Below are 25811 nucleotides of genomic sequence, written 5' to 3' on the forward strand. Positions count from 1 at the left end.
GTCGCAGAAAGGATTCGTAATGAACTCGAAAGTGAACGTTCACTAGCACATAAACAAAATTCCAAGTACACATACAAAAATGAGCAGAAAAACCTGGAGTGTACTAAAGTTTCTAATTTATCATAGTAAAGTGCACGTGCTATTAGATGGACTAGAGTTATGCAGAAGTGACATCGGAGCGAATGGAAGAAGTAAACTGAAAAATGCAAGAGCTTGAATCGGATGGTAACTGCATGCCTCCGAGCAATGTTACCAATCACCTAGAAGCTTGAAAAGAGCACAAAAAGAAATACCACCGCATACCATCATAAAATAATCCTGTGACAGAAATAAAAAAAATGGGAACAATGCCAAATTTGAAATATTGCCTTTAGGATATATCAGAGAAAGTAATGGCGAGAAAAAATAACCATACAACAAAAAAGCAATAAAGTGAAATTAGTACAGAATACTTAAACGGGGGATTCAGTGTAACAAGTGAACACTACTGTAGTACAGCGAACGATGAGACAGTAATGGTGCATCTTGCCACTCCAGAACGTGAGAAATGAATATGCAAGCCTCATAGTAGAAACTTACATAAACATGGAAATAAACTGGAATGCACTGGAAGCTGCATTTGTGTAACAAAGGAAGCAATGGTCGTAATAAATACTAAGTGTTTTATCTAAAAAGCCCTTTACAAGAGGCAAAGTTGTACCTCTCTGGCAAAAACAAAGTTGCAACGAATAATTTGCAAACCAGCAAATACATTAATTAGCCCACTGACATGTCACACTTTGCGCGCATCTCCAGTCTCCTAAAGTAAAGAAAAGCACTCTGAATGAGAAAAACGTTTAGCACATGTAGCCCAGAGCAAATTCTTTGCCAGTTCACTCACACTTTCACATCCAAAAACATTTGCCACAAAGTCCAGGCACAGTTCCACTGATGTTTACCAATTCACCCCCACTTTCTCGTCCAAAAATATTTGGCACACAGTCCAGGCAGAGCTTCATAGATAAACAGCTTGCGAGCACCCTACTGATTATTGTGCAGTCCCGCTGCTGGAAATATAACTGCCGCACATGCTGATAGTGGTTTCAATGTAGACACACTTGCTGCCCTGGACAGGTATGCTCAGATATCTGCACTGGTGCTCCATTGAGTCGAAGTAGACATATTGATGCACTACACTGGTAATTGAAATGTTTTGAATGCACAAGTATTGGCTTCACCAGAAAGACTTGCCCACATACCACCACTGGCATATATATGCACTTGCTCTTCACTCAGTAGCATTGAACTTAAAGTGTTCCCTATGTGAGAGCCATGTGTAAAACCGGTGTCACACGACCACTCTCGATCGCGATCAAGCCCGATCCGGATCGAAATTATCGATGCGACTGGCTCACTCTCGTAGCTTGCGCAGAGGAGCCAATCACGACCGAGAAATTCGATTTGTAACGGACTGGATAGCCGCTAAAAGAGCCCCGTGTGAAACCGGTATCAAATAATGCACAGACGTACGCTAGGAAAATGTGTTGCACAAGGACAAAGAACTGCGACATGCCCTGTTGTGCGAAGCGCGTGAACAGAACACATGTATATATATATATATATACATATATATATATATATATATATATATATATATATATATATATATATATATATATATATATATATATATATATATATATATATATATATATATATATATATATATATGATGCCTTGATGCCTTGATTGATTACATGACTAAAGAAAAGTGAAGTTTTACGTTTGTCGCACAATGCTTTCTATACTTGCACTATATTTACAGCTTATTTTCGCATTATTTACTGTTATGTCGCTATGTTTACCGTTTCGTTGGAATGTCGCGTCCGTAACTTTTCTGTTATTGTTTTTCATCATAACTGTTTTTTTTTTAATTACACGACTTCACTGACAACAATCTGTGTGATTTATTCCTTGTTATTATATTATGTTTTTTTATGTTTCTTCTTTTCCCTAGTGAATCGTGATCTAAATAATTCTTTTTTCATCTCAGTTGTACTTTGGTTGTAGGTTGTAAACAGATACGGTTTATAGATGTCTTGTATTCAATGTATTTTCTATGTACTGCCCCCCTTACTCAATGCCTCACTTTGAGGCCTGTAAGGTATTTTTAAATAAATAAATAAATATATATATATATAAACTGCCAGAGCGCTTCGCGAACTCCATGCGCACACATGGCACCCGCACGAACTCGGCAGGCCGCCGTAAAGCGCGAAGGGCGCACAGCGTACATTTCGACACATGTCCCAAACTGCAATCAATCGTACTACCTAAAGCATACAAGTTATTTTATACCAAGGGCATACTCGACTCACGTATGCAGTATCCACAAGCGAGTTATGCAGCGTACATGCTGTATCCATTCGCCAAATAGTAAACTTGATAACAAGCACAAAGCTACAAGGGACTCAATACATTACTACCATTTGAGGCGTCAAATAAAATCTAATTTGGCCGTTTCATATATTGGACACAATATATGGACACATGTGGTACCCGGTAAGACCATGAAATACCCATCACGTGGGTAAAGGGGGCGAAAACACAATCGAGAACCTGAAGCGCAAACGATAAAAGCACGGTATGGTGCACGAAAAATTCTGTCAGTGCGCTGTAGCGCGAGGGAAGAAAATAGGGCGAGCACTTGACCTCACCTTTTGGGATACCGCACTAGTACTGAATAATTAAAAAAAAGCCTGTTTGAACCAGTTCCCTTGTCTGCAACACTCTTGCTAAACGGGAGACTAAAATACCACGATGACGGCTCTATTGCGGAGATCGGCAAGGTGCACACAGACAGAAATTTTGCCGCCTTTCTTCGCATTCTGCAAAATGCTTTCTTGTTAGGATCACGCATAGCGGCCGATCCCGACGCTAGGGACACACAGGCACGATTTCGTCCCGCTAACTTTCGTCTTAACGCCTTAATTACAGCGTCAGTGAAAAGGCGCCTCGCATAACATGACAATGAACTTGAAGAGCTGATTAGTGCCCTCCACTCCGCGCCCTCTAATTGAAAACACTACTGATTTCCAAATTAAACTACACAAACAGATCGCACAACCCAAACTAATCACAGAATGTCGCTTTCTTGACGGCAAAACCCTGCAACACTTACATGACAAAGGGCAGCGGCAGCACATTCAGAACAGTCGCAAACAGACCATAGTGCCATGCAAGTGCGATAACGCAACTATGCCCGGCTTCACGAATAACGTGGCCGCCTTGGTCACATAACAATTGAAAACACTACTGATTTCCAAATTAAAACTACACAAACATATCGAAACATATCGCACAACCCAAACTGATCACAGAATATCGTTTTCTTGACAGCAAAACACTGCAACACTTACATAGCAAAGGGCAGCGGCAGCACATTCAGAACAGCCGCGAACACATCACAGCGCAATGCGAGTACGGTGACGCGACGACGCCATGACGACGCGACTATGCCCGGCTCGCCCGGCTGCCTGGCATCACGCATCACGTGGCCACCTTGGTCACATGATTTGACGACGGTATCGCCACCTTGCGCAAGGTTGGATCGCGTTGATGGGTTGTTGAATATTGTAGAAGCTGCTAAAGAGGCTGACGCGCCGTGGCGTGGCGGTGGCGCCTTGAGTCGTTTTCAAAACGTATTCACCCCTCGTTTTTAAGCTGCCTGGCTTCCAACGTTATCAAAACGTATTCACCCCTCGTTTTTAAGCTATCTTGTTTGGAACGTCTTTGATGCGTCGATTTCGGTCAAAAATCCGTTTCAGACGTTGAATCCCTTAATACGACGTTTTCAAGACTTTGTGTGCTACCTGGGTATAGCCGTAACATACGTTTGCAGGTAAACGTTTTGTTGTAAGGCGAAGTATATATTCGACAAACAGAACTTAAGGAGACGGGACAGGTCTGAAACGTCAATCGGAGACCTTCGAGGCAGCGACCCGTCAGCTTCGAGGGCAGCGGTGCAAATCTTTACAGCCAGTTCTACTGGAACGCTTCTGAATAGTGACTTAACTTGAAATGAGACCATGACATCATCATGAGCAGGAACAACATGCCGTATCGGTTCAATAATGTCGCCAGAATTGCGTACTTGAGTGCCGCTTTTTCCAATGAGTGGCGACATGATCCGGTGTAAAAAACCGGAAAGCTTATAAAGGAGGTGAGCGGCTGTATTCGACAATGTACCGCATAAGAACACCTTGGTTGTGCATCTTTGGTAGGCCATGAAGTGCCGGAGCTTATCCGTTGATACAAAGTAGCTGGTAATAGGGCGACTTGTGCTGGGGCGGGGCCAAATGGAAGTCGTCAGCTAGAGGCTTCTGGAAGTTCCTTTGCAGTTTTCCTGTTTGATCACGCGTCAGGCGACTGTAGGTATTGGCGTCACTAACCAATGCCAGCACTTTTTTGGTGTAGTCACCACTATCAAGAAAAACAGCTGCGTTTCCTTTGTCAGCCGGAAGAATGACGATGTCGGGATTTCTTCGAAGCCAGTCGATAGCCTCATGTTCCTCTATCGACAGCGCAGAGTTTGAAGACTTGTTTCGCGGGATCGAATCCCGGCCACGGCGGCCGCATTTCGATGGGGGCGAAATGCGAAAACACCCGTGTAGTTAGATTTAGGTGCACGTTAAAGAACCCCAGGTGGTCGAAATTTCCGGAGTCCTCCACTACGGTGTGCCTCATAATGAGAAAGTGGTTTTGGCACGTCAAACCACATAATTTATTTTTTTTTAATTGGAGACTTGTTTTGAAGCCTAGAAGGCACGTTAATAACACACGTGCGAGCTTCGTCACGTCTAGTAGCGTCGAGTTGGCTTAGAGCCTTTTCAACAGCACAAATCAGCTACTTCGTATCTCGTGTGGGCCCTGTGCTATAGATTAGACCGAGGCTCAGAACAGGATTCCCCTTTGTCAGGTTTATAGGAAGAAAGATTGCGTACAACCTCTCTTGGTAAACTTGGGGACATACCGTTTCACGATGGTCGCAGCCTTTCCAGCTTGGCATGGTCCATGACGTCGGTATTTCGTGTTCTCACGCTTGCTTGAAAGTTAGCGCGTCGCTGAATTGAAGCGAATTCGGCAGGGCACAGGAGCTCTAGTCGGCGACGGGCATAGAAGGTATCATTTTCCAGCATACAGACCTTAGCATTGCACTCCGATATTCTTGCTTGTAGTAGTAGTCGTTCAGCCCTTGAAATCACGCAGTCTTTTCGCGTTTATTGAACGTGTATTTTTCCGGCCAGACGGGCTGCCGTCACACTTTCGACTTCAGGTCTTGTAGCTGTGGTGTCTTAGGCATCACAGGAGTACCGACCACCGCGGGTTCGAGCTTAGCGAGCCACAGGGTCGCGCCAGCCGTCAGCCTCTAGCGCCGCTGCGCGCAAGCTCAGGCCACAAGGGGCTACCGAGCGACGCACGCAAGAACAAAGTATTGCCCTGAGTTAACTGATACCGTTTATTGTATGCAGCTGCACCCGACACTGCACAAACGCCCGGTCCCGGCGCGGCGGGGAACCAAAGGGGTCCCGCACCAAGGGAAAATACAGTCAGGGGCGCCTGTAGCACGTCGCTGCGAGAGCGCAGGCTCAAGCTGGGACACGCCGCTAGGAAAAGTCCCGTTGGCTATGCTACTTGCTCTCGCGATAACCGATGGGCCTACTCGCGAGAGCTCGGGCAATCTCTTTCGGCTTGGGCCTCCGATAAGTGCGGCTCGGCGTGGTGCAACCGCGCGCGACCACTAGGCGCCCGTTCTTCGGCTTAGCGTCGGGATAGGATCAACTCGAGGTACGCGCTCCCCGCACGGGCAAAGGCATCGTGCGTGAGCTCAGTCTTAGTCACAAAGGTGTCGGCGGACGAGAGGAAACATGTACGTCCCGGGCGCCGACCCAAGGAGAAAGAGGGCACGCTACCGTCACGACTGTAGCCACCAGGGGCCGCTTCGTGACGTCACTAGCGTCACTAGGGTATTCATTGAAAACAGTGAACATGTCCGCAACAGGCATTAGTAAGAGGCAAATGGAGGATTGGTTGAAGAAAAGTAGGAAAACGACAAAAAACGGAGACGTACAAAAGCACAGTTCGAAATAGGGGATCAGAAAATTTGGGTGGGGTAGTTTATAGTGTTTTTTTCCTCTTTTTTATTGTTTAACCTAGGTAGGACATTGGGCGTATAATAGCAAGAGTTTGGTGGCGCAACCCACCGCCCCGTTCCAAAGGGGACGCTCATAACATCCATCCAGCTCCGCCCTCACCGTGAGCCATCGAGCCATCGCGAGTGGAGCGCCACTGCTGACAACTGGCTCGGAACGAGAAGACCGCCTGGCTTAAGGATTGCAGAACATAGGTGAAATGCGCACGCGCAATGGCGCGTCGAATTCCCCAAATCCCCACAGAGTTTACATGGAACATGACGGTGACGGCAGGAATGCGCCTGAAGTGTCCATGTAATTGCTATCGCAGTAATATAATAAGAGTATCAGAGTCCCGTGGCCCATCACTTTCCGGAAAAGAAGAAGTAACAGAATAGAACTTTCACCATGCAGCAATTCGCTGCGCCACAACAATGTCTCTTTCTTCTGTGGGGCGGGGGCACCGAAGCGAGAAAAAAAAAACGCGAAGGAAAGCACGTTGGCCACAATCGAATGCCTACTTTGGGCACCTAATGCGATTACCGAAGGAATATCGAAGAAAACGAGAGACTCTTGGTCCACAGAGAGCCATACGCATACTACTCGGTATCGTACACCGGCGTGACAAAAGACGTTCCGGAGAGGTTGCAATAACATCAAAGTGAAGGTGATGTTCTCAAGCGGAGGCGTTGCAATCCATCGAGTCCCCACAGTGATGGCGGCGAGCGAACGTTGTTTATTTTTCTCGTCTGCTATCCAAGTGTCCAAAACTCTTGCAGGCCAAAATCCAATCGGCCCGAGAAAAACGAACGTGCACCGAAGTGTGCCGCGCAGTGGTCTGGGGTAACACGAGAAAAACGCATGCGTTCTGGCTCGCTCTGGTAGCCCGAGAACAAGAAAATTGAAGTGGCTGAATGTGTTCTCGCGAATAAAAGTCAAAGTAGAAAAATAAATAAGAAAGTAGTTACCTTTGCTGGCTTTACTGCCTTGACATTGATGCTTTGGCGCAGGTGAAACACATGTCGATATTCTTTTCTGCTACATGACGGCGCAAATGAACCGCCACAACGCTTCGTCTCAAAGGACCTCGCTGCGTCCTTTTCCCACTTGTATGATAGTGACTTGATTTGGCTTGTCTCGTTGTATGGTGCGATGTACGACTTTAGAAAAGTCAATGCACTTTTGGTATCAAATATTTATAAGAATCTTATGCCCATAAAGTTTCGCAATTGAAATCCATGCGCTCTGTAGATTCCGCGGCCTCCGCACGATGCCCCGACGAGCCTGCTCGCTATCAAAACGCCCTTGAAACTTTGTGCTAGGATGGCGCTTCTTGCGCTATGAGACTCCAGGTGCACGGGAGCTGCCGCGAAATCCAGCCAGAGTTCGCAATGTTCATGCTGAAATGTCTTTTCGAGCATAAAACAGACCCCCCCATTCTAGACAAAATCCAGAATGATTTCCGGCGCCAGGGTTCTTTTCGCCGACGGTGCATGACAGCAAGAAAAAACTATGGGGGGGGGGGGGGCTGAAGCCCCATAAGACCCCCCCCCCCGGCTGCGCCCCTGGTGTTGTCCTACGGCGTAATTGAGCGAACGAGCACAGCGAAAGGTGAGAGCGAACGCGAAGCGCAGCGGAGGATACAAAAAATGGCGAGAGTAATGAGGCGCGATTAGGAAATCGGAGAGGAACATATAGAAACAACGCGCTGTATGAACGGAGGTCTGTCTGCGGCGACTGCTGTGAATCACGCCCACACGTTACCCATGACGCTGCCTGTCGTGATCTCCTGATTAGCGAGGCATTTATTTCACTTACAACGTACCGGACGAGTCAGATTGTACGCGCCAGCCAATATATCGCGAAATGAAAACATGTATAGGGCTGCGCTCAAATTTCGCATTAAGGAGTGCCGTAATTGTTAGTGAATTTTTTCGTTTTTGTTTTCGTTTTTTTCCGACACACTGCAAAGTGAGTGACTAGGAGTCATCAAAAAAGAAACTGAGAGAAACGCAGACGGTAAATTGTATCCAAGAGACTGAAAAAAGAAAAGTCTATGGATATTTGCACTTACAAATATCGCAATAGAGAAACGAAGAGAGAACATTTGTGCGATGTCACAAAGGGTAGCTCTTTGAGGCCCATGCTGACTGCCTGAGGACAAAGGCACACCGGAGCAAATATATTGGACCAAACATACCGGGCACGTCTCTACTACAACAAAAATCGGAATACGACTCAGCTTGTATAATGAATGCCAAGAAACGTTCAGAGTATTAGTGGGAAAAAAGCAGGGAATTGACGGTTGCGAGATCGTCACAAGCATATGTAACTTTACGATGTAAAGCTGAGATAGGCAGATGGCTAGATCACTTAATGGTAAAGCGTAAGTGGCTCACATTATTTTATTATTTTTGTCGCAACCCTGATTAAAACAGGGTGCAAACCACCACCACCGTGGTCGTCGTCGTCGTCGCGGGAGCGGCAACCATGGCGGCAAAGCCCACACTAGGACATTTTAACGGTACCACGTGCAGTACACTGCAACATACTGTAACTGTACCGCATTGCTAGGGTGTTGTTTTTTGTTCCATGAGCGCTGCACCGCGAGCCCTCGGAGCTTGCCTTCTGCTACGGTGACTCTACTTCGGCGTCGCAAAAATGAAACTTAACTGAACTTGTGGCCGTACTCTTCGTAACGGGTGAGCAGTAATCCAACCTACTGAGGCCAAAGTGAAAGAAAGGATTAATAAAAAAAGAGAAAGGAAAGAAGAAAAAAGACACCGTTGTAAGAAAATAGAGAGAGTCGGTTCATCAGCGGCGCACTATAGGCCCACCACTCGGAGAGCCGTCACGCTGCAGAAAGTATGCGTAAAGTATGACTTACACACACGCTGCAGACATGGTAGCTTCGGATTCCTATTCGAATATACGAGAAAACATAAATGTGTTACGCGGAAACTGAAAGACAAAGCCTATTCCAGCTGCCGTTTGAGGTCTGTCTGAATAGCCGCGGTCGCTAGGGGGCGGTACCGTTAGCACAGCATATATTAGTTTTGAAGAAAGACTCGAGAACCTGGATCAATATAAATGGGCGGCTAAAGTGCACGAGTATATGTACCTAAAAAGCGTGGACACAGAATGGAGGAAGAGGTCAAGAAAGTTGGCAACCAAGTACAGGGTAATCAAAAGTGTAATTAGACAACCAGGAGTCATCCTAATGAAAGTGAGAGAAACAGAGGCAGTGAATTGGATGCAAAGAATGGAAACGAAAATGACCGTGCAGAATTACAAGAATATGAAGAAAGAAAATGGATAGGAAAATCTGTACGATAGCACGAAGGGAAGTGCCTCGCTATTTGAGGCTGGAGCTGGTTTCCTAAGGACAAGAACATACTGGAGCAAATATTCGCAACTAGATGAGGCATGTGCATGCTGCAGCAAAACTCCAGAGACCACTCAGCATCGAATTCCGTTCAAGTCGGTCCAGCGGTTGTTCCATAAGAACATTTGAGCGTTTTACATGTATTTCATTATGGAATTTCGAGTTGGCGCCTTGCTAGTGCTTCTTCACAGCCGTAACAGCAAAGTTCCGTTGATAAGCTCTGGGGCGGAATTCACGAAGCTGCGCTGTTCGTACGCAATTCCTTAGCCAATGAGCTTTACGCTGTGATAAGGGGATTACGCTGTGATAAGCGCATTTAGCTTAGGCGTCGTATGAGAGCGAGGAGCAAGCAAAGCTCGGATTAACCGACAAGAAATGAAGAAAGCGTGGTCAACTGATAGCATGAACGCACATATCGTGCATACGTAGTTGAGGATATGTTCTTACTGGAAATCACTGCTCACTCCTACTCGACAGCTTCCTTTTCCGCGCGTCTGCTGCAGCGCGCACAAGCGCAACCGTGCTTGCCTTTTCACCGCACCGCCGTCAAAGGAATTGCATTGAATTAAAGGGACACTAAAGGTTAATATTGAGTCAACTTGAACTCTTTAAATACCATCCCAGAAACCTCGAAACGCTTGTTTCATGCGAAGGAGAGACTTATTTTAAGAGAAAATACGTTCTGAAGCGTCCGCGTACCTCTAGCGCAGTTCAAATCGCCCGCCCTCCGATCGAGGAATGGTGACGTCATGGTCTCATAGTGACGTTGCGCCGTCGGTGTGTAAGACGGCGCCCGCAGACGGCGCTACGGCTTTGCTGCGCAAAACGCAAACGCGCGGCCAGAAACAGAACCAAGACAGAGCCGACAGCAGCACGAAAGCGGAACTAGGGTGGCTAGCGGAAGGGAAAGCGCGCGACGATAATCTGGCTCTTTATTTTATGACTCCAACTTTGACGCTCCTTGCAATGGACGACCCTGACAACGACACATGGGCTCGCAATGCTGGCCTCGACTTCAGCGATTTAAGCACTGATGAACGTGACCTGCTGCTGAGGGCTCGCGCTGCCGGCGTCGTTGCGTACTACTACGACGGCAACTGTATATCATGGCTGTACATATTCGCACATTTGTAGCTTTTCCTTCGTGAAAACCAAATGCCGCACTCACCGCCCATTCTTCGACCTGCAGTTGTTCTTGCGCTTCGGAGAATGCAGGCAAGACCGACGGAACGGCGCTACGGGAAAGCATTGCTTTTAAAGGCACTCCACACGACTTCAGTATGTCGGCGTTGAACTCGTAATCCTCTGGACGAAAGCGCAGCGAGCACACTATGCGATTTTTCGGCTCTTTGCCAACGCGCTGCAGTGTGGCAAAGGTACGGCACTTAACCACTTCGAACGGAGAGGTTGACTCGTTGGCACACAGCGATAGGTAACGTTGGATTCGCCGCTGCAACTGCCCTTGGCCAAGTTCCGCGGACCGTTCACGCATCCCACGACCTCACATGGACGTGGCACTCTTGCTGCTTGTTCCAAATGCAAGTTTCGCGATCCAGCAGAACCAGCGCAGCACGAGGCGATAACGAAACAACTGAAACTCCAAAGCGCGCGCAGCGCAGAGTCGAGCGAAAACGAAACCTTTCGACCAGCCATGCTAAAGGGAAACATCAAAATGTTTTTTTTTTCTTAGACTCGTACAGAAGTAGAAAAGTAGCATTTTCTTCCGTCTTATAACATAATGAAACGATCTTTTTAATACGAGTAGTTGAGTACTAGTGACATAAATTATGATGAGGAGTGCCTTCGTCATCGGGCTAGTACCGGGATGTCGCTGGGGGGTCTCAAATCGTGTCATGCATTTACCTCAATTTCTCGGTTGCTAAAGCTTTGTTCGCGAGTTTATAGACGCCTTAGACGCTCTAGAGCATTGCTTTATCACTTTAACTTGACTTCATAGTAACCTTTAGTGTCCCTTTAAGTGTTACGCTTTCTTCTCACACCTCTGCGAGATACATGGTGACACATGTGGCGCAGAAAGAGACGCTCTGCCGGAGCAACTGCCGGCCAGATCTGCCAGGCTAACCCCGCCTGTGTACATCACCAACACTACCACCGTATTACGAAACGACTAAATGTCTTTATTTCGATACTAAGCATGGAAATGAAAAAAAAAAGCTTCATAAAATAAAGTTGGTTGCACCTCAAGGCAAGGGCCCGGCACCAGTACGATCATCCTTGTGGTATGTGATCGCGTTGCACACTAATTTCTAATTAACTAATTCACTAATTAAGTTTTTATCTTAAAGGGCCCCTCACCAGGTCTGGCCATATTGAGCTGACAAGCGCAGAGCATACATTGGCGCCAACGATCGTGTTTGCAAAGTATTACGTCGCTACGCGCCGCGGAAAGATCTGAAATTTCAAACTGAGCGCCGTTTTTCCTTCTCGCGTCCGCGGCGCTCCAAGCCGGACGGTGACGTAGTCGTGCCCCTGCGCCTACATGGTCGTGTCCGCAGTGTGACGTCGCTCGTGGTGACACGTGACTTCGAGAATTATTCAAGACAACATCTGTTGTCTGTGCGATCTGTTGCTTGAATTGACGAATTGAAGTTTAGAGAAATAATAAAAAACACAAACTGAATGTCTGCGTGTTATTTGTTTCACTACGAACCGAAGCAAGAGAGATGTACTTAGGCTTCGTCTGCTTGTTCCCATGGTCGCGCGGTCACGTGCGCAGGTACCGAAACTATGCCATTTTCTAGCATGTTGCAGCGCGTGATCATCCTCTGCGATCCGCTTGTTCTGCCTGGGTATTCGTGTAGCGCTGAATTATACAACTGGTAATGTTTCCTTGTGCACTGCGCGCAAAATCGTGCGCTGCGCGAACGAGACAACCGCTCGCGCACGACGCCGTCGGCGGTAGTGCATAGCGCCGAAAAAAAAGCGAGGGGCAAAAAAAGAAATGAAGGCGGGGCCTGTGGCGTATGCGTCACGCGATCCTCGAGGTCCGCTATGGGAGAACATAGGCAAGGAATTTCGCTAGCGTAGGCTAGACGGGGCAAGTGGAGAGAGCGTCTTGCTTGGCAGTGGAGCCCGCCTGCTGAAATCGTGGGTTCGCGGCAGTGAAATTTTTCTATCTCGGCTATTAATGAGCCGATTTGAAAAATGTTCGCGGCAGAACGCTCCCTAGAAGACACGTGACAGCTTCCAGTGTATAACCAAAACTTGCTATGGGGCCTGGTGAGATGCCCTTTAAGAGGAAGTTTTAGCTCGGGTGCTCCTATCTAAATACATGTAAAAGGAGAATTCGTTTTTCTCGGCAATCACTGCACTGAATTTGACGAGGTTTGTCGCATTTAAAAGAAAAACTTGTTGCATTAAAAGAAAAAAAACAAGAAAATAATTGGCAAAATCGAAAATTTTCAGAAAACGAAACTATCAAGTGTACAACTCACGAACTCAGCAAGGGAAAATGATATCACGATTCCGTAAATTGCATCTGATAGCACATCTAAAGCGGACAAAATTGGTGTGATACGTATAAATCTAAAATGTGCAGTAATATGGAAATACAGTTTTTGCAGAACCCTTGTACACAACGTAACGAATTCACGTAAGATATAAATAGACATAATGAATTCGCCCGCTTTGAATGATGTAACGGATTCTGTTTAGAGAACCGCGTTATCTGTTTTTGATGCAGAGCTGTTAATATATAAACTTCGTGCGTCTACTTTTTTCGAACTTTCCAATTTTTGAAAATTCTTTTAATCAAATTCAGGCCGTAAATCGAAATTTTGCTTCCAACAATCACTAGGATTTAACTGTCTGTCTCAAATGCAACAAGTGTCATTAAAATCGGTCCAGAGGTCATCTCAGAAAAGCGTTTTTGCGTTTTACATCTATTTGAATAGGACGCGTTGGAGTTGGGCCTCAGCTAAAGCTTCCTCTTAATTAACACTTTATGGCACCTATTACAATTTACTAGTTCTAGCCGGGGAGCTCTCAAGGCGGATCTGGTTGGAACGAATTCTCAGCATATCACCAGTTTCTTCATATTAATTCTCGAACTTTGTGGAGAAATGCATTGACGCTCCAGCTACTTTTGTGCTTCAATGCATAAAACGACGTTTCGTTAAGAAAGTAAGCGGAACGACAGTGCATTCTTACCGCAAGTTCGACGGCGCATGTCTCGTAAATGACGTCATTCACGCAATTATTTTCAAGTGGATATGCCTTGCAGTTTCACCCACTAGAATTTGTAATTTGTAATATGTGTCACAAGGTATTTATTATAAGGTTAATTAGTGATTCTTTTATTTATTTGATTACGCATTTCAATTTTTTTGCAAGTAATGTCCGCCTCTTCGAGTAGACCGGCTCACGGATTAAATTTACTGCCATTCGAAGTTTTTTTTTTTTTTTACAACAATTGAAATTGTTCGCTGAAATACCTTGTATACGCCCTTTTCGACTATTGCGCTTGTCTTTGCAGCGGCGGGCATCGCACGCTTGCTGATCTTAAGAGCAGCTTTAGCTTTGTGAATTCGATTTTCTCGTAAGATTTTTGTTACGCCAAAATTGTTCTGAAGTTCGTTTAGCTTCTTATTTAAATTCAGGGTCCACGTTTATCTCTTAATATGATGAATCCAACCCACACGTGCTATCGTCAAACGCATGACTATCTTAGATTATTGTTAGAGCCCTGATCTAATCTAACAGACCGCTTCTGCGCCGGCAAGAGTGAGCACTAATTCTCACTGTGCCCTTGCGCCTTTTGCAGGAAGAGCCAGGCGTACCGGCAACAGACGACACTGCGCCACCACCGGTGCCAAAACGGCCCCCGCCAAGCCTGCCCCGTTCCTCTTCTACGGGCTCCGTGACGTCATCGCGCGAGTATCCCGTCAGTCCTCCGCCGAGGAGACGGTACCTAAGTCCCGAGCGACGACGACGGGCGCTGATGATGAACGGAAATGCCGCTAATAACGGCACTACCTCGGCAAGCATACCGGACTCGCCGGACAACCATCTCGACCGGCGTCCTATCCGGCGTCCTATCATCGTTCCCCTCGACCCCATCCTTCAGTCAACGACGCCGAGGCCACCAGCCGAACAACCTCGCGTGGCGGCTGTCACGTGCCAAAGCGACACGATATCCTCCAGAACGCTGCTTAGGACAGGTAGCCAGCAGGCGTACGTAGATTGTGATGGCGACTCACCGGGCCATCTGGATCGCGTTGACAGCTTCGGCAGGGACGACGGTCTCCGTAAGCATACGACTTCTGCAGGCGACCTCAGGTCGCCACCAGTACAAACGTGCCTGCCGAAAGAGTTTGCCGATCTTTCCAGCCCGATGGAAGTGTCGAGAGCGCTGGTGAGGACGGGCAACCATGCTTCTGACAATTACGTAAGCTCCAGCGCCGATGGTGGGCCTCAGGACGGTATTGTTACGAATGACGGCAGCCTTCGGCGGCAACTGTCGTCTCCTATATGTTCCAGGGCTTTCTTCTATTCTTCTTCTAAGCCGTGTGTTTTGCAGTGGCAAGATGCAAGTGTGCAGGATGTAGGTGACGAGGCAAAGAAACCATCGGGAACAGCTTTACGGGTTGGTTCCCCAAGTCAGCATAAGAACCACTCCAATGACATTGCTGAAAGGCAACTCAGTAGCCAAAATAAGTCAGGTAGCTTTAAGCCTGCGGCCCGTTCACAGAATGGTCGCTTGGAGTCGGAAGACAGCAAAGTCGCCCGTGTGGTCAACGGTCGTGACTCTCCTAACGGAACCTTTCACGATAGGGACAACACCAAGCTAACAGTAACGTTTCGAACTCTGCCAGAAACGGGGAGCTTCCGGCGCAAATCCGAATCTCGCAACTCCATCCACGTGGACTTCAACGTTCGCGACGGCCTTCCTTGGAACGGGCGGACACAAAGCGCCGCGTCGCCTAGCAACGGTGACTCCATCATCGAGAATGGCCACACCGCAGCGGCATCGAGCTCAGCAGGTTTGTGTCGCAGTCGCAGTCTCCGAAGCCATCGGAAACCCGAGTTGTCGGACGGCGTCACTGCGTCCAGGACGACGGAGGACTTCTCGCCTCCGCCGCTTCCACCGCGCAAGGCCAAGGAGGAGGCCAGGCGGCAGGCAGAAGAGAGCGCCTCGCCCACGCTCAGGAGGGTCACCTTCCACATCCTTCCCACGACCCACGAGAACCCGGAGCACAAAGACAGGCCTTCCTCCGCGGAGAAGCCGCCCTCGGCCGAAGATTGTCCGGAGGACGGCTTCTTCACGCGTCCGCCCCCAAAGACTCCGTCGCCCGTAGCGGGAAAAGGCCGAGCGGCGTCGCCCGTGTGCCATAGGGCAACAAACGGCACTCGCTCGCCCGTCGCCGGGAAGATCGGAGAGCCGTCGCCCCAGTGTCAACGCAGGCTGAACGGATGCACCAAGGCAGCGCCAGCCGTCGGCAAGGTGAACGGCGTTCACGGCAGCAAAGCGGGAACGAGGGACACCGCAAGGACGCCGCAGGGACACGCAGCCAAAGATCCCAAGGCGAACCCCATGGTCAAGAAGACGTTCGAACCGCCTCCGGCGGCGAGCGATGTCTCTACGGACTGTTACAACGTGTACAACGTGCGCACCGGGAAGATCTCCTCCACCGTGACCAAGCCGAACGCGCTTGGCCGCAGCCCGGCCCGAGTGCCCCTGGAGAGCGTCCAGTGCGCCAACGGAACCGCGGCTACCCGGAGCCAGCTGACCAAGCTGAGGAACATGTCTCCGACCAGGGAGGCGGAGAAGCTCATCGGCAAGATCATCTCTCGGTACGTGCACGGACGCCCACGTGCTGGAACACTTTCGATGGCTGCTTAACAGGAAGCTGTGCGCGGGGCTTTCCCACCTAAATACATTGAACGTATATATAGTTTGGTTCGGCAGCCGCTCAACCGATTGGCGCGATTCTTTGGCGAACTGAAAGGACAAGCCGGGGTGTAGCTATCTACGGAGACAAAGTTTAGGTATCCGTTTATACAGATTTCCTAAAGTGCTCGTGCGCGCCTCATCCATAGTTCGTGCGTTGCAAATGTGTCATTCTGCCGGAATATCACTGTGAGCGCAAATCCGCGGGTTGGTACAGCTTCCCATAATGTGGTGCGGCTATTTAACCTGAGAATGCTAGGCTACGTGCGAACTACGGGCTATTTGTCTTAGATCTTCCTGTTCTTTATTGGTCTTTCTTTATGCGCGCGTTTTGTTGATTCTTAATATTTATTAGTAGCTTGAGTTTAGCTTTTATGTTTGTGGGACAGCCAGCTCTTCAGTGGCCTATTTTCTCTCGTTCACGTAAAATGAAGTAATTTGCAGAATTTTATTTATCGTGTTTGCCGCTCTTAAACTTGTATCTTGCTAGCCCAATTCCGATTTTCTATTTAAGTATGTATGGTAATCGATAAAATGCTACACAATCCTTGAACCCTTTCGAATGGCATTTCCTTGAACAGAAAATGAAATTTCTATAAATTATGAAAACAAGGTTTGCACTTATAGCGTTCACTAGTTCGTAAAATGGAAGAAAACGAGGTGAAAAAAATTCAGTGGCGATTTAGCGGTAACTGCGAGAGAAATGCGTCAGCATTTTGTCGCACCTCTTTGAAGTCTCCAATCCCCCCTATACACACTCACAGACACTCATATATATATATATATATATATATATATATATATATATATATATATATATATATATATATATATATATATATATATATATATATATATATATATATATATAATGTGGGCGAAAAGGTAACATGTCGCTGGTGGGAACCGAACCCACAACCTCCGCATTACGCACTCAAGAACGAGGAAAATGAGAGAAACACATTTAGAAAAGTAAGACTCAAGGCTTCCGGACATTGTACTTCGTGAGGCTGAATGTGTTGCTACTTGCAAAGCTGCTGCCTTTGCGAAATGACGGCTGACTGAGCTTCTCCCTGCAATACTAAATTCTTGCAAAGCTCGTTCTGTGACATTTTTCACGAGCGGGAGCCTGTCGGTACTAACGACAACGCGCGTGCGTAACTGGCGTCTTTAAAGCTGGCTTTTCCGCACGTACACATTCCATGCGGTAAAGTGCGATTCTGTAATTTGTTTTTGGCTTTGTATTATACGACAGCCATATTATTAGAAGCATTTATCTATGTGCGCGAAGAAAGGAAGTTACCATTGCAACCACAAACGCCAGTACAACTAAATAATATTGCAAAATAGATTTATTAGAAATATTTCTGAAATATTCTTCTTTTATGTCTTGATTGTGTAGTGGCTCACAGAACGCATTGAAAACACAGAAATGCTGAAGTAGATATTAAATATAGGCTACGAAGAAGTAATTAAATAAATATTATACAAACATGAATCGCTTAGCCGTTCTCAATTTTAACTGACATTGGTGAGACCGTAGTTTGGCACTACATATAAATTTTTTGAAGTTGCTAAAGGTTGTAGGCGATAGCTGTGTAACGCAATCCATACAGTCGCACTGTATTCTTCTTCTTCCTCCTCTTATAATTTCCGGTGCAGCCTTTTTCGAGAAAAAAAACTGTAGTAAATTCTGCTTCGGAAACTTAAAAACTTGGTCGTCTAAAACAACCATACTATCAAAAAGCGCATGGTAGGAACCGACGTGTTTCGAACTACATTCTCGATGAAAATAGCACCTACACATATGCATGCATGCTGGTCATACATGCAGGTGTTGCCGTGAAGTGCATTTGCCGTTTGTATGGATTCGCATTGTAGAACTATTACACAATTACGAATCCTGTGTGTTTCCTTTCCCTGTCTGCGTTTATCCTCGAGCTTTCTTTCTTGCCCCTCCCCCCCCCACCCCCGCTCTCTCTCTTACGTAAAGCTTTGTCGTTTCCTAACATAGTAAATTTTAACGCCGAAGAAGCTTCCTGAGAAGCCCAATATAAGTAGGAATTTGAAAGGAAATGCCACTTTCCTATAAAATATCTCCCTCTCGAGATCTTATACGCCGAATAACAAGAAACTTGTTATATTAGAAAAAGAGAGTTCTGAGATTTTCGGAAAATTATCCAGGAAGGCCGCAACACTTGAGTACTGAGCCTTTGTTTATGAAACATGAACTACTAAAGGCCTCCCAAATTTTGTATTACAAGTTATTACAATATATAAAAGATAATAAACTTCTTGATGTATACGGGTGGAATGTGCTTACTAGGAAATCTTTCAATTTCTTGTTAATTGACAATGCAGTCGACTATAACTGACTGTTTTCGCTTCCCATTATATATTCAAAGTCTGCTGTAATTACTACACTGTTAATTTTTGTTGCTTGCTACTTACGATATTTTATAAAAGTTCTTCACGCTGTTTTAAGACCTGAAATCTGTACTCTTACTTCGTATCCATTTCGTCGTGGATATTATTTTGACAATTTGTAATTTATTTTTATATGTTTATATTGAGTGTATGTAATATAGTAAGTGTATCTCAATTGTCACAAAACAACGATTATTTTCAATTTCAGTATTTATTGATGATTCTAATCTATTAGTTGACAGGGCTGTTTTTTCGTTTTTTGTTACAATATCTTAAAACGGCGTTGTCTAGTGAGGATGCTTAGTGTAGAGGCGGTGTTGACGGGCCACATTTCACCGCGCGTACGGTGCACATTATTCTCGCAGGTGCAAGTCGAGCGCGGTGCTGAGCGGCAAGGACAAAAAGCCCGCCTCGTCGCCGCCGCCCCCTCCATCAGCGGATGGTGCCAACGCGCAGCCGCAGCTGCTCAAACTCACCGCCAGGCAGCAGCAGCGACACAGCAGGTGCACGAAGTGCGCCCATGCCCAGGCGGCCAAGTGACGTCACCGACAGTGGAGAGTCTGATGACGTTATGCACCCGATGCCGGCCCTTGCTCTCGTACTCTAAACAGCACTCACTCCTTCCTTCTCCCCACACGGTCGGCATTCTGCCAAGTGGGCAACCTCCAACTGAGAAAAACAACGCAGCCACCCGAAACGGGACCCCGAGCGCGCGTTTTGTCTGTATCGCTTGTTTGACGGGGCGCAGGTATACACGCCGCTTGCCGGACGGTTTTCTTTTTCTATCTTCTTCAAGAGAGAGAACACGATCGTGGCTGCGAGTCCGAAGAAGGTGTACATTAGTCCTGTAATTAAAGATGCCTATTAACAATCTAACAGTTGTTGCTAAAGCCCATTTATCCGTTCCTGTGTCAGTACTGAGCAGCGATCGCTCCTGAAAGGTCGGCGAGGATTGTTCGTGCAACAAGAGTGCTCGCGCGCATGTGAATGTAAGAAAATGGTAAGTCCCGGTAAGCTGAGAGAGTGTCAAACTAAACTTGCGTTTGTGCGGCAACGTTTGCCCCGCGACACACTAGCGTAAAACGCAGAAACCATTTTCCGAGATAACTCCTGGACCGACTTTAATAAAATTTGTTGCATTTGAGAGAGAAAAGTAAATTCTAGTGACTGTTGGAAGTGGAATTTCAATTTAGGGTCTGAATTCTGGTAAAAGAATTTTCAAAAATTCGGAACTTCGAAAAAATATAGAAGCACGAAGTTCACAAATTAATAGCTCTGCATCAAGAACAGATATTTTGGTTCTGTAAACGGCATCTATAAGAACATTTAGAGATGACAAATTCGATATTTATATTCGAAATTCGAATATAAAATTCAAAAATATATAATTCGAAATTTATATCTTACGTCAATTCGTTACGTTGTGTGCAAAGATTCTGCTAAAACTCTATTTCCATATTACTAAATTATTTTGAGATTTATCTGTAACATATCAATCTTCTCCACTTTAGATGTACCGTTAGATGCAATTCACAGAATTGCAATATAATTTGTCATTACTTAGAGTTGTAAACTTCATAGTGTCGTTTTCTGAAAATTTGCGATTTTTGCCAATTTTAAATAAAATATTGACGGCCTAAATCAAAAATTCTAAACCAACAGTCACTAGAAATAAAGTTTTTGTTTTAAATGCAACAAACCTCGTCAAATTTGGTGTTGCCGAGAAAAACTAATTCTCCTTTTAGATGCATTTACATGGGAGCCACCGAATTAAAGCTTCCTCTTAATAGTGGAACGCGATAGCATTCAAAGATCCAAGACTGCTTCTCACGCTTGCCGGCAACTGCAGCTTATGTAATCGTAATGTTTTGCTGGTAACGCTGGTTTTGATGGTGTTGCAAGGAACCGGGCGGGCCGCGCCTCTCCTGCTGTGACAGACCTCAAACGGCAGCTGGAAATCGGGTTCGTGTTTTAGTTTCCGCGTAACAGAAATATGTTTTATCTTATATTCAAATTACATTCCGATGCTATCTTGACTGTAGGTTGTGTGTAAGTCATACCCTACCGATTTTCTGCCGTATCTTGGGAAATTCAATTAGTTCAGTGACGCCTATGCGCCACGCGGAGGGCCTCCGTGGTTGGGGATGCGTGGCTCGGGAGGATATCTTGCGGCCGTGGACGCCGGCACCGACCCTGGAATTTCCACGACACGGGCCCTTAACGCTGTCGCATTAAAATAGAGCGAATGCTCTATTTTAATGCGTTATCGTCTGCCAATATCGCGTAAACTCTACCAGTCACGTAACAGAATTCCCTTTCCTGAAATCCATTCCCTCAATGCATTGTGGGTTCCTGTTTTCAGTCCTTGTTGCAGTTGCTACTCGACAGATAAGCTCGTGCTTGGAAGTGTTTATTTCGCAGAATCGTTGGTTGTGGCATTGCCTGCTTTACTATATGCCTGTGGAATGGGCCGCGCTCCCAGCGCAGCGGGCCTACCATCATCATCATCATCATCAGCAGCAGCAGCAGCCTGGTCACGCCCACTGCAGGGCAAAAGCCTCTCCCATAATTCCCCAAATACCCCGGTCATGTACTAATTGTGGCCATGTTGTCCCTGCAAATTTCTTAATCTCATCCGCCCACCTAGCTTTCTGCCACCCCCTGCTACGCTTCCCTTCACTTGGAATCCAGTCCGTAACCCTTAATGACCATCGGTTATCTTCCCTCCTCATTACGTGTCCTGCCCATACCCATTTCTTTTTCTTGATTTCAACTAAGATGTCACTAACTCGCGTTTGTTCCCTCACCCAATCTGCTCTTTTCTTATCCCTTAACGTTACACCCATCATTCTTCTTTCCATAGCTCCTTGCGTAGTCCTCAATTTGAGCAGAACCCTTTTCGTAAGCCTCCAGGTTTCTGCCCCGTACGTGAGTACTGGTAAGACACAGCTATTATACACTTTTCTCTTGAGGGATAATGGCGACCTGCTGTTCATGATCTGAGAATGCCTGCCAAACGCACCCCGGCCCATTCTTATTCTTCTGATTATTTCAGTCTCATGATGCGGATCCGCAGTCACTACCTGTCCTAAGTAGATGTATTCCCTTACCACTTCCAGTGCCTCACTACCTATCGTAAACTGCTGTTCTCTTCCGAGACTGTTAAACATTACTTTAGTTTTCTGCAGATTAATTTTTAGACCCACCCTTTGGCTTTGCCTCTCCAGGTAAGTGAACATGCATTGCAGTTGGTCCCCTGAGTTACTAAGCAAGGCAATATCATCAGCGAATCGCAAGTTTCTAAGGTATTCTCCATTAACTCTTATCCCGAATTCTTCCCAATTCAGGTCTCTGAATACCTCCTGTAAAGACGATGTGAAGAGCATTGGAGAGATCGTATCTCCCTGCCTGACGCCTTTCTTTATTGGGATTTTGTTGCTTTCTTTATGGAGGACTACGGTGGCTGTGGAGCCTCTATAGATATCTTTCAGTATTTTTACATACGGCTCGTCTACACCCTGATTCCGCAATGCCTCCATGACTGCTGAGGTTTCGACTTAATCAAACGCTTTCTCGTAATAAATGAAAGCTATATATAAAGGTTGGTCATATTCCGCACATTTTTCTATCACCTGATTGATAGTGTGGATATGGTCTATTGTTGAGTAGCCTTTACGGAATCCTGCCTGGTCCTTTGGTTGACGGAGGTCTAAGGTGTTCCTGATTCTATTTGCAATTACCTTAGTAAATACTTTGTACGCAACGGACAGTAAGCTGACCGGTCTATAATTTTTCAAGTCTTTGGCGTCCCCTTTCTTATAGATTAGGATTATATTAGCGTTTTTCCAAGATTCCGGTACGCTCGAAGTCATGAGGCATTGCGTATACAGGGTGGCCAGTTTCTCTAGAACAATCTGCCCACCATCCTTCAACAAGTCTGCTGTTACCTGATCCTCCCCAGCTGCCTTCCTCCTTTGCATAGCTCCCAAGGCTTTCTTTTCTTCTTCCGGCGTTACCTGTGGGATTTCGAATTCCTCTAGACTATTCTCTCTTCCATTATCGTCGTGGGTGCCACTGGTACTGCATAAATCTCTATAGAACTCCTCAGCCACTTGAACTATCTCATCCATATTAGTAATGATATTTCCGGCTTTATCTCTTAACGCATACATTTGATTCTTGCCAATTCCTAGTTACTTCTTCACTGCTTTTAGGCTTCCTCCGTTCCTGAGAGCATGTTCAATTCTATCCATATTATACTTCCTTATGTCAGCTGTCTTACGCTTGTTGATTAACTTCGAAAGTTCTGCCAGTTCTATTCTAGCTGTAGGGTTAGATGCTTTCATACATTGGCGTTTCTTGATCAGATCTTTCGTCTCCTGCGATAGCTTACTGGTATCCTGTCTAACGGAGTTACCACCGCCTTCTATTGCACACTCCCACAAGATTGTCGTACATTGCTTCAACACTAAGGTCTTCTGCCTGAGTTAAAGCCGAATACCTGTTCTGTAGCTTGATCTGGAATTCCGCTATTTTCCCTCTTACCGCTAACTCATTTATCGGCTTCTTATGTACCAGTTTCTTCCGTTCCCTCCTCAGGTCTAGGCTAATTCGAGTTCTTACCATCCTATGGTCACTGCAGCGCACCTTGCTGAGCACGTCCACACCTTGTATGATGCGAGGATTAGCGCAGAGTATGAAGTCTATTTCATTTCTAGTCTCGCCATTCGGGCTCCTCCAGGTCCACTTCCGGCTATCCCGCTTGCGGAAGAAGGTATTCATTATCCGCACATTATTCTGTTCCGTAAATTCTACTAATAACTCTCCCCTGCTATTCCTAGTGCCTATGCCATATTCCCCCACTGCCTTGTCTCGAGCCTGCTTCTTGCCTACCTTGGCATTGAAGACGCCCATCAGTATAGTGTATTTTGTTTTCACTCTACCCGTCGCGCCTACCCTCGGTTGTGAACAAGTGTCGCGAAGTGGCGTTCGCGACCGACACGAGGTGGTTTGAGACAAAAAAGAAGAGCACGAACAAGGACTATATGGAAAAGGAGCTGGTGCTGAGAAATTTCAAATACAATAAAGCCGAACAAAATTCCTAAACGCACAGCCACAGGGTTAGACGAGGTTCCCATCAGGCTGAGTAACGAACTAGGACCAAGAAGTTAGGAAGCGCTGTTGAAAGCAGTAGGAAAATGCTTACAAGACAGGCGAATACCAGACAGTTGGGGCAAGGTACAATTACATTAATTTTTAACGGAAAAGCGGAAAAAATTCACTTTTATATAGATCGTTGACCATTACATCGCTAATATGCAGGTTAGCAATGCAGGCGATTAAATTAAAACTGCAGGCATGGACATGCAATAATGGCATATTGAGAGAACTTCACGATGGCTTCAGAATCGGAAGCAGACGCGTGGCTATCGCTGCTTTCGGCACACCTCTGAAATTTTAGTACCACCATGGGAATTATACGTAGTCAACGAGTCCAGGGGCGGCTTGCACGAACATTTATTAACGCAAATAATACTGAGAGCCGTGAAAGTATAATAATAATAATAATAATAATAATAATAATAATAATAATAATAATAATAATAATAATAATAATAATAATAATAATAATAATAATAATAATAATAATAATAATAAAATTAAATGCTAAAAGGTAGGTAAAAAATGTAGCACAGCCTTCATTTAGTGTTTAGAACGTAGAAACAAGACTATAGAGTACGAAATCAATCCCCTGTTAAGCGAGGCGCTTGGGACAAAATAACGCGACTCTCCAAGTACCGGCGTCAAGTCTCGTCAAAAGTCTGGAGGTCCAACATGACAGCCGTATCGGTGCCGCCAGCGCCGGTAGATACACGGGCTGCACTCTAATAGCTTTTCAGTCGAGCTCAGCGGGAGCGATATGAAAGAAACCCGAGGAAACTAGGCCGCGCACAATGCGCGACTGCGAGTGACGGCATGCAGGTGAAGCACGGGCGCAGAAGAGACGCGATAAGATAGGACCTCGGACCGACGTCCGCGGGAGCCACGCGGCGACGCTTGACGCCCACCGCGGCCCGCCGCGTGGCCGCGACGCCACGCCGACAGTCGCGGGTGGGCCAGCCAGAGGCCGAGCAAGCAGGGGAAAAAATGAAAGCAGAGCCTAAATTGGTGCAAGCCGGTTTGATAGGTGCGATCACTGAGACACTGCAAGGACTGCGCACTCCAGGATCGATTATGCTTGACCACTGTTCAAGCTAACGTGGTCCTTCTCTCTTTATCTCTCTCTCTCTCTTCTCCCACCCTCACACACACACAAAGGCCAAACATCATTCTGTATGAAGGGAAACTAGAACTTCTTCCCCTGTAACTCTGTCTGTGAAAAATCATTCATACAAATATAAAGTGCGAAATATTTCTGAGGTAAAATTTGTATAGAAATTATAGAAGCCGAGAACCCTAAAGGCTTCAGCACATTATAAAAAAACAACTGCATTATGAGCTTTGAGACTAATTTTCCGCCCTTAAATCAGAACTTCGAGATGTCGAACGAATTGGGCGCATGAAAAATGACACGTTGGGCTATGTTCGGTTCCGAGAGGTGCGTGCGTGCGTGCGTGTGTGCGCGTATCACCGTATATCATATATTGCGTACCATATTGACCGCAATTTGCGGTCAATATGATATGCAGCCAACACCAACCAGGCCAAACTCAAGTTCTTCCGAAGCCTTGAAGGCTTGACGGGGTGTGTCTGCGCAAGTTTCTTGATCAAGTAAAGTAAAATTGACATGTCACACTTTGCCACAGTATGCGAGTAAGTGTTGTGAATGTACCCGTAGCATCTATGCAAGGAACAATAAAAAACAAGAAAAACAAAAGAACATACGGAACTCGACGATAACAGCATACAATGCATTCAG

The 25811-nt window shown here is 46.1% G+C and overlaps 1 protein-coding gene across 1 annotated transcript in view; it reads left to right on the forward strand.

The window, feature by feature from the left end:
- LOC142571380 (uncharacterized) overlaps positions 1-19789 on the forward strand; it is a 160532-nt gene extending 140743 nt beyond the window's left edge. The window contains exons 4-5 of the mRNA XM_075679673.1: positions 14339-16368; positions 19258-19789. Coding sequence (XP_075535788.1) covers positions 14339-16368; positions 19258-19432 — 2205 coding nt within the window. The 3' untranslated portion in view covers positions 19433-19789. The remainder of the gene's footprint in view (positions 1-14338; positions 16369-19257) is intronic.
- Positions 19790-25811: the final 6022 nt, after the last annotated feature.

This window comes from Dermacentor variabilis, chromosome 2 (assembly GCF_050947875.1).
Source record: "Dermacentor variabilis isolate Ectoservices chromosome 2, ASM5094787v1, whole genome shotgun sequence".
Lineage (NCBI taxonomy): Eukaryota > Metazoa > Arthropoda > Arachnida > Ixodida > Ixodidae > Dermacentor > Dermacentor variabilis.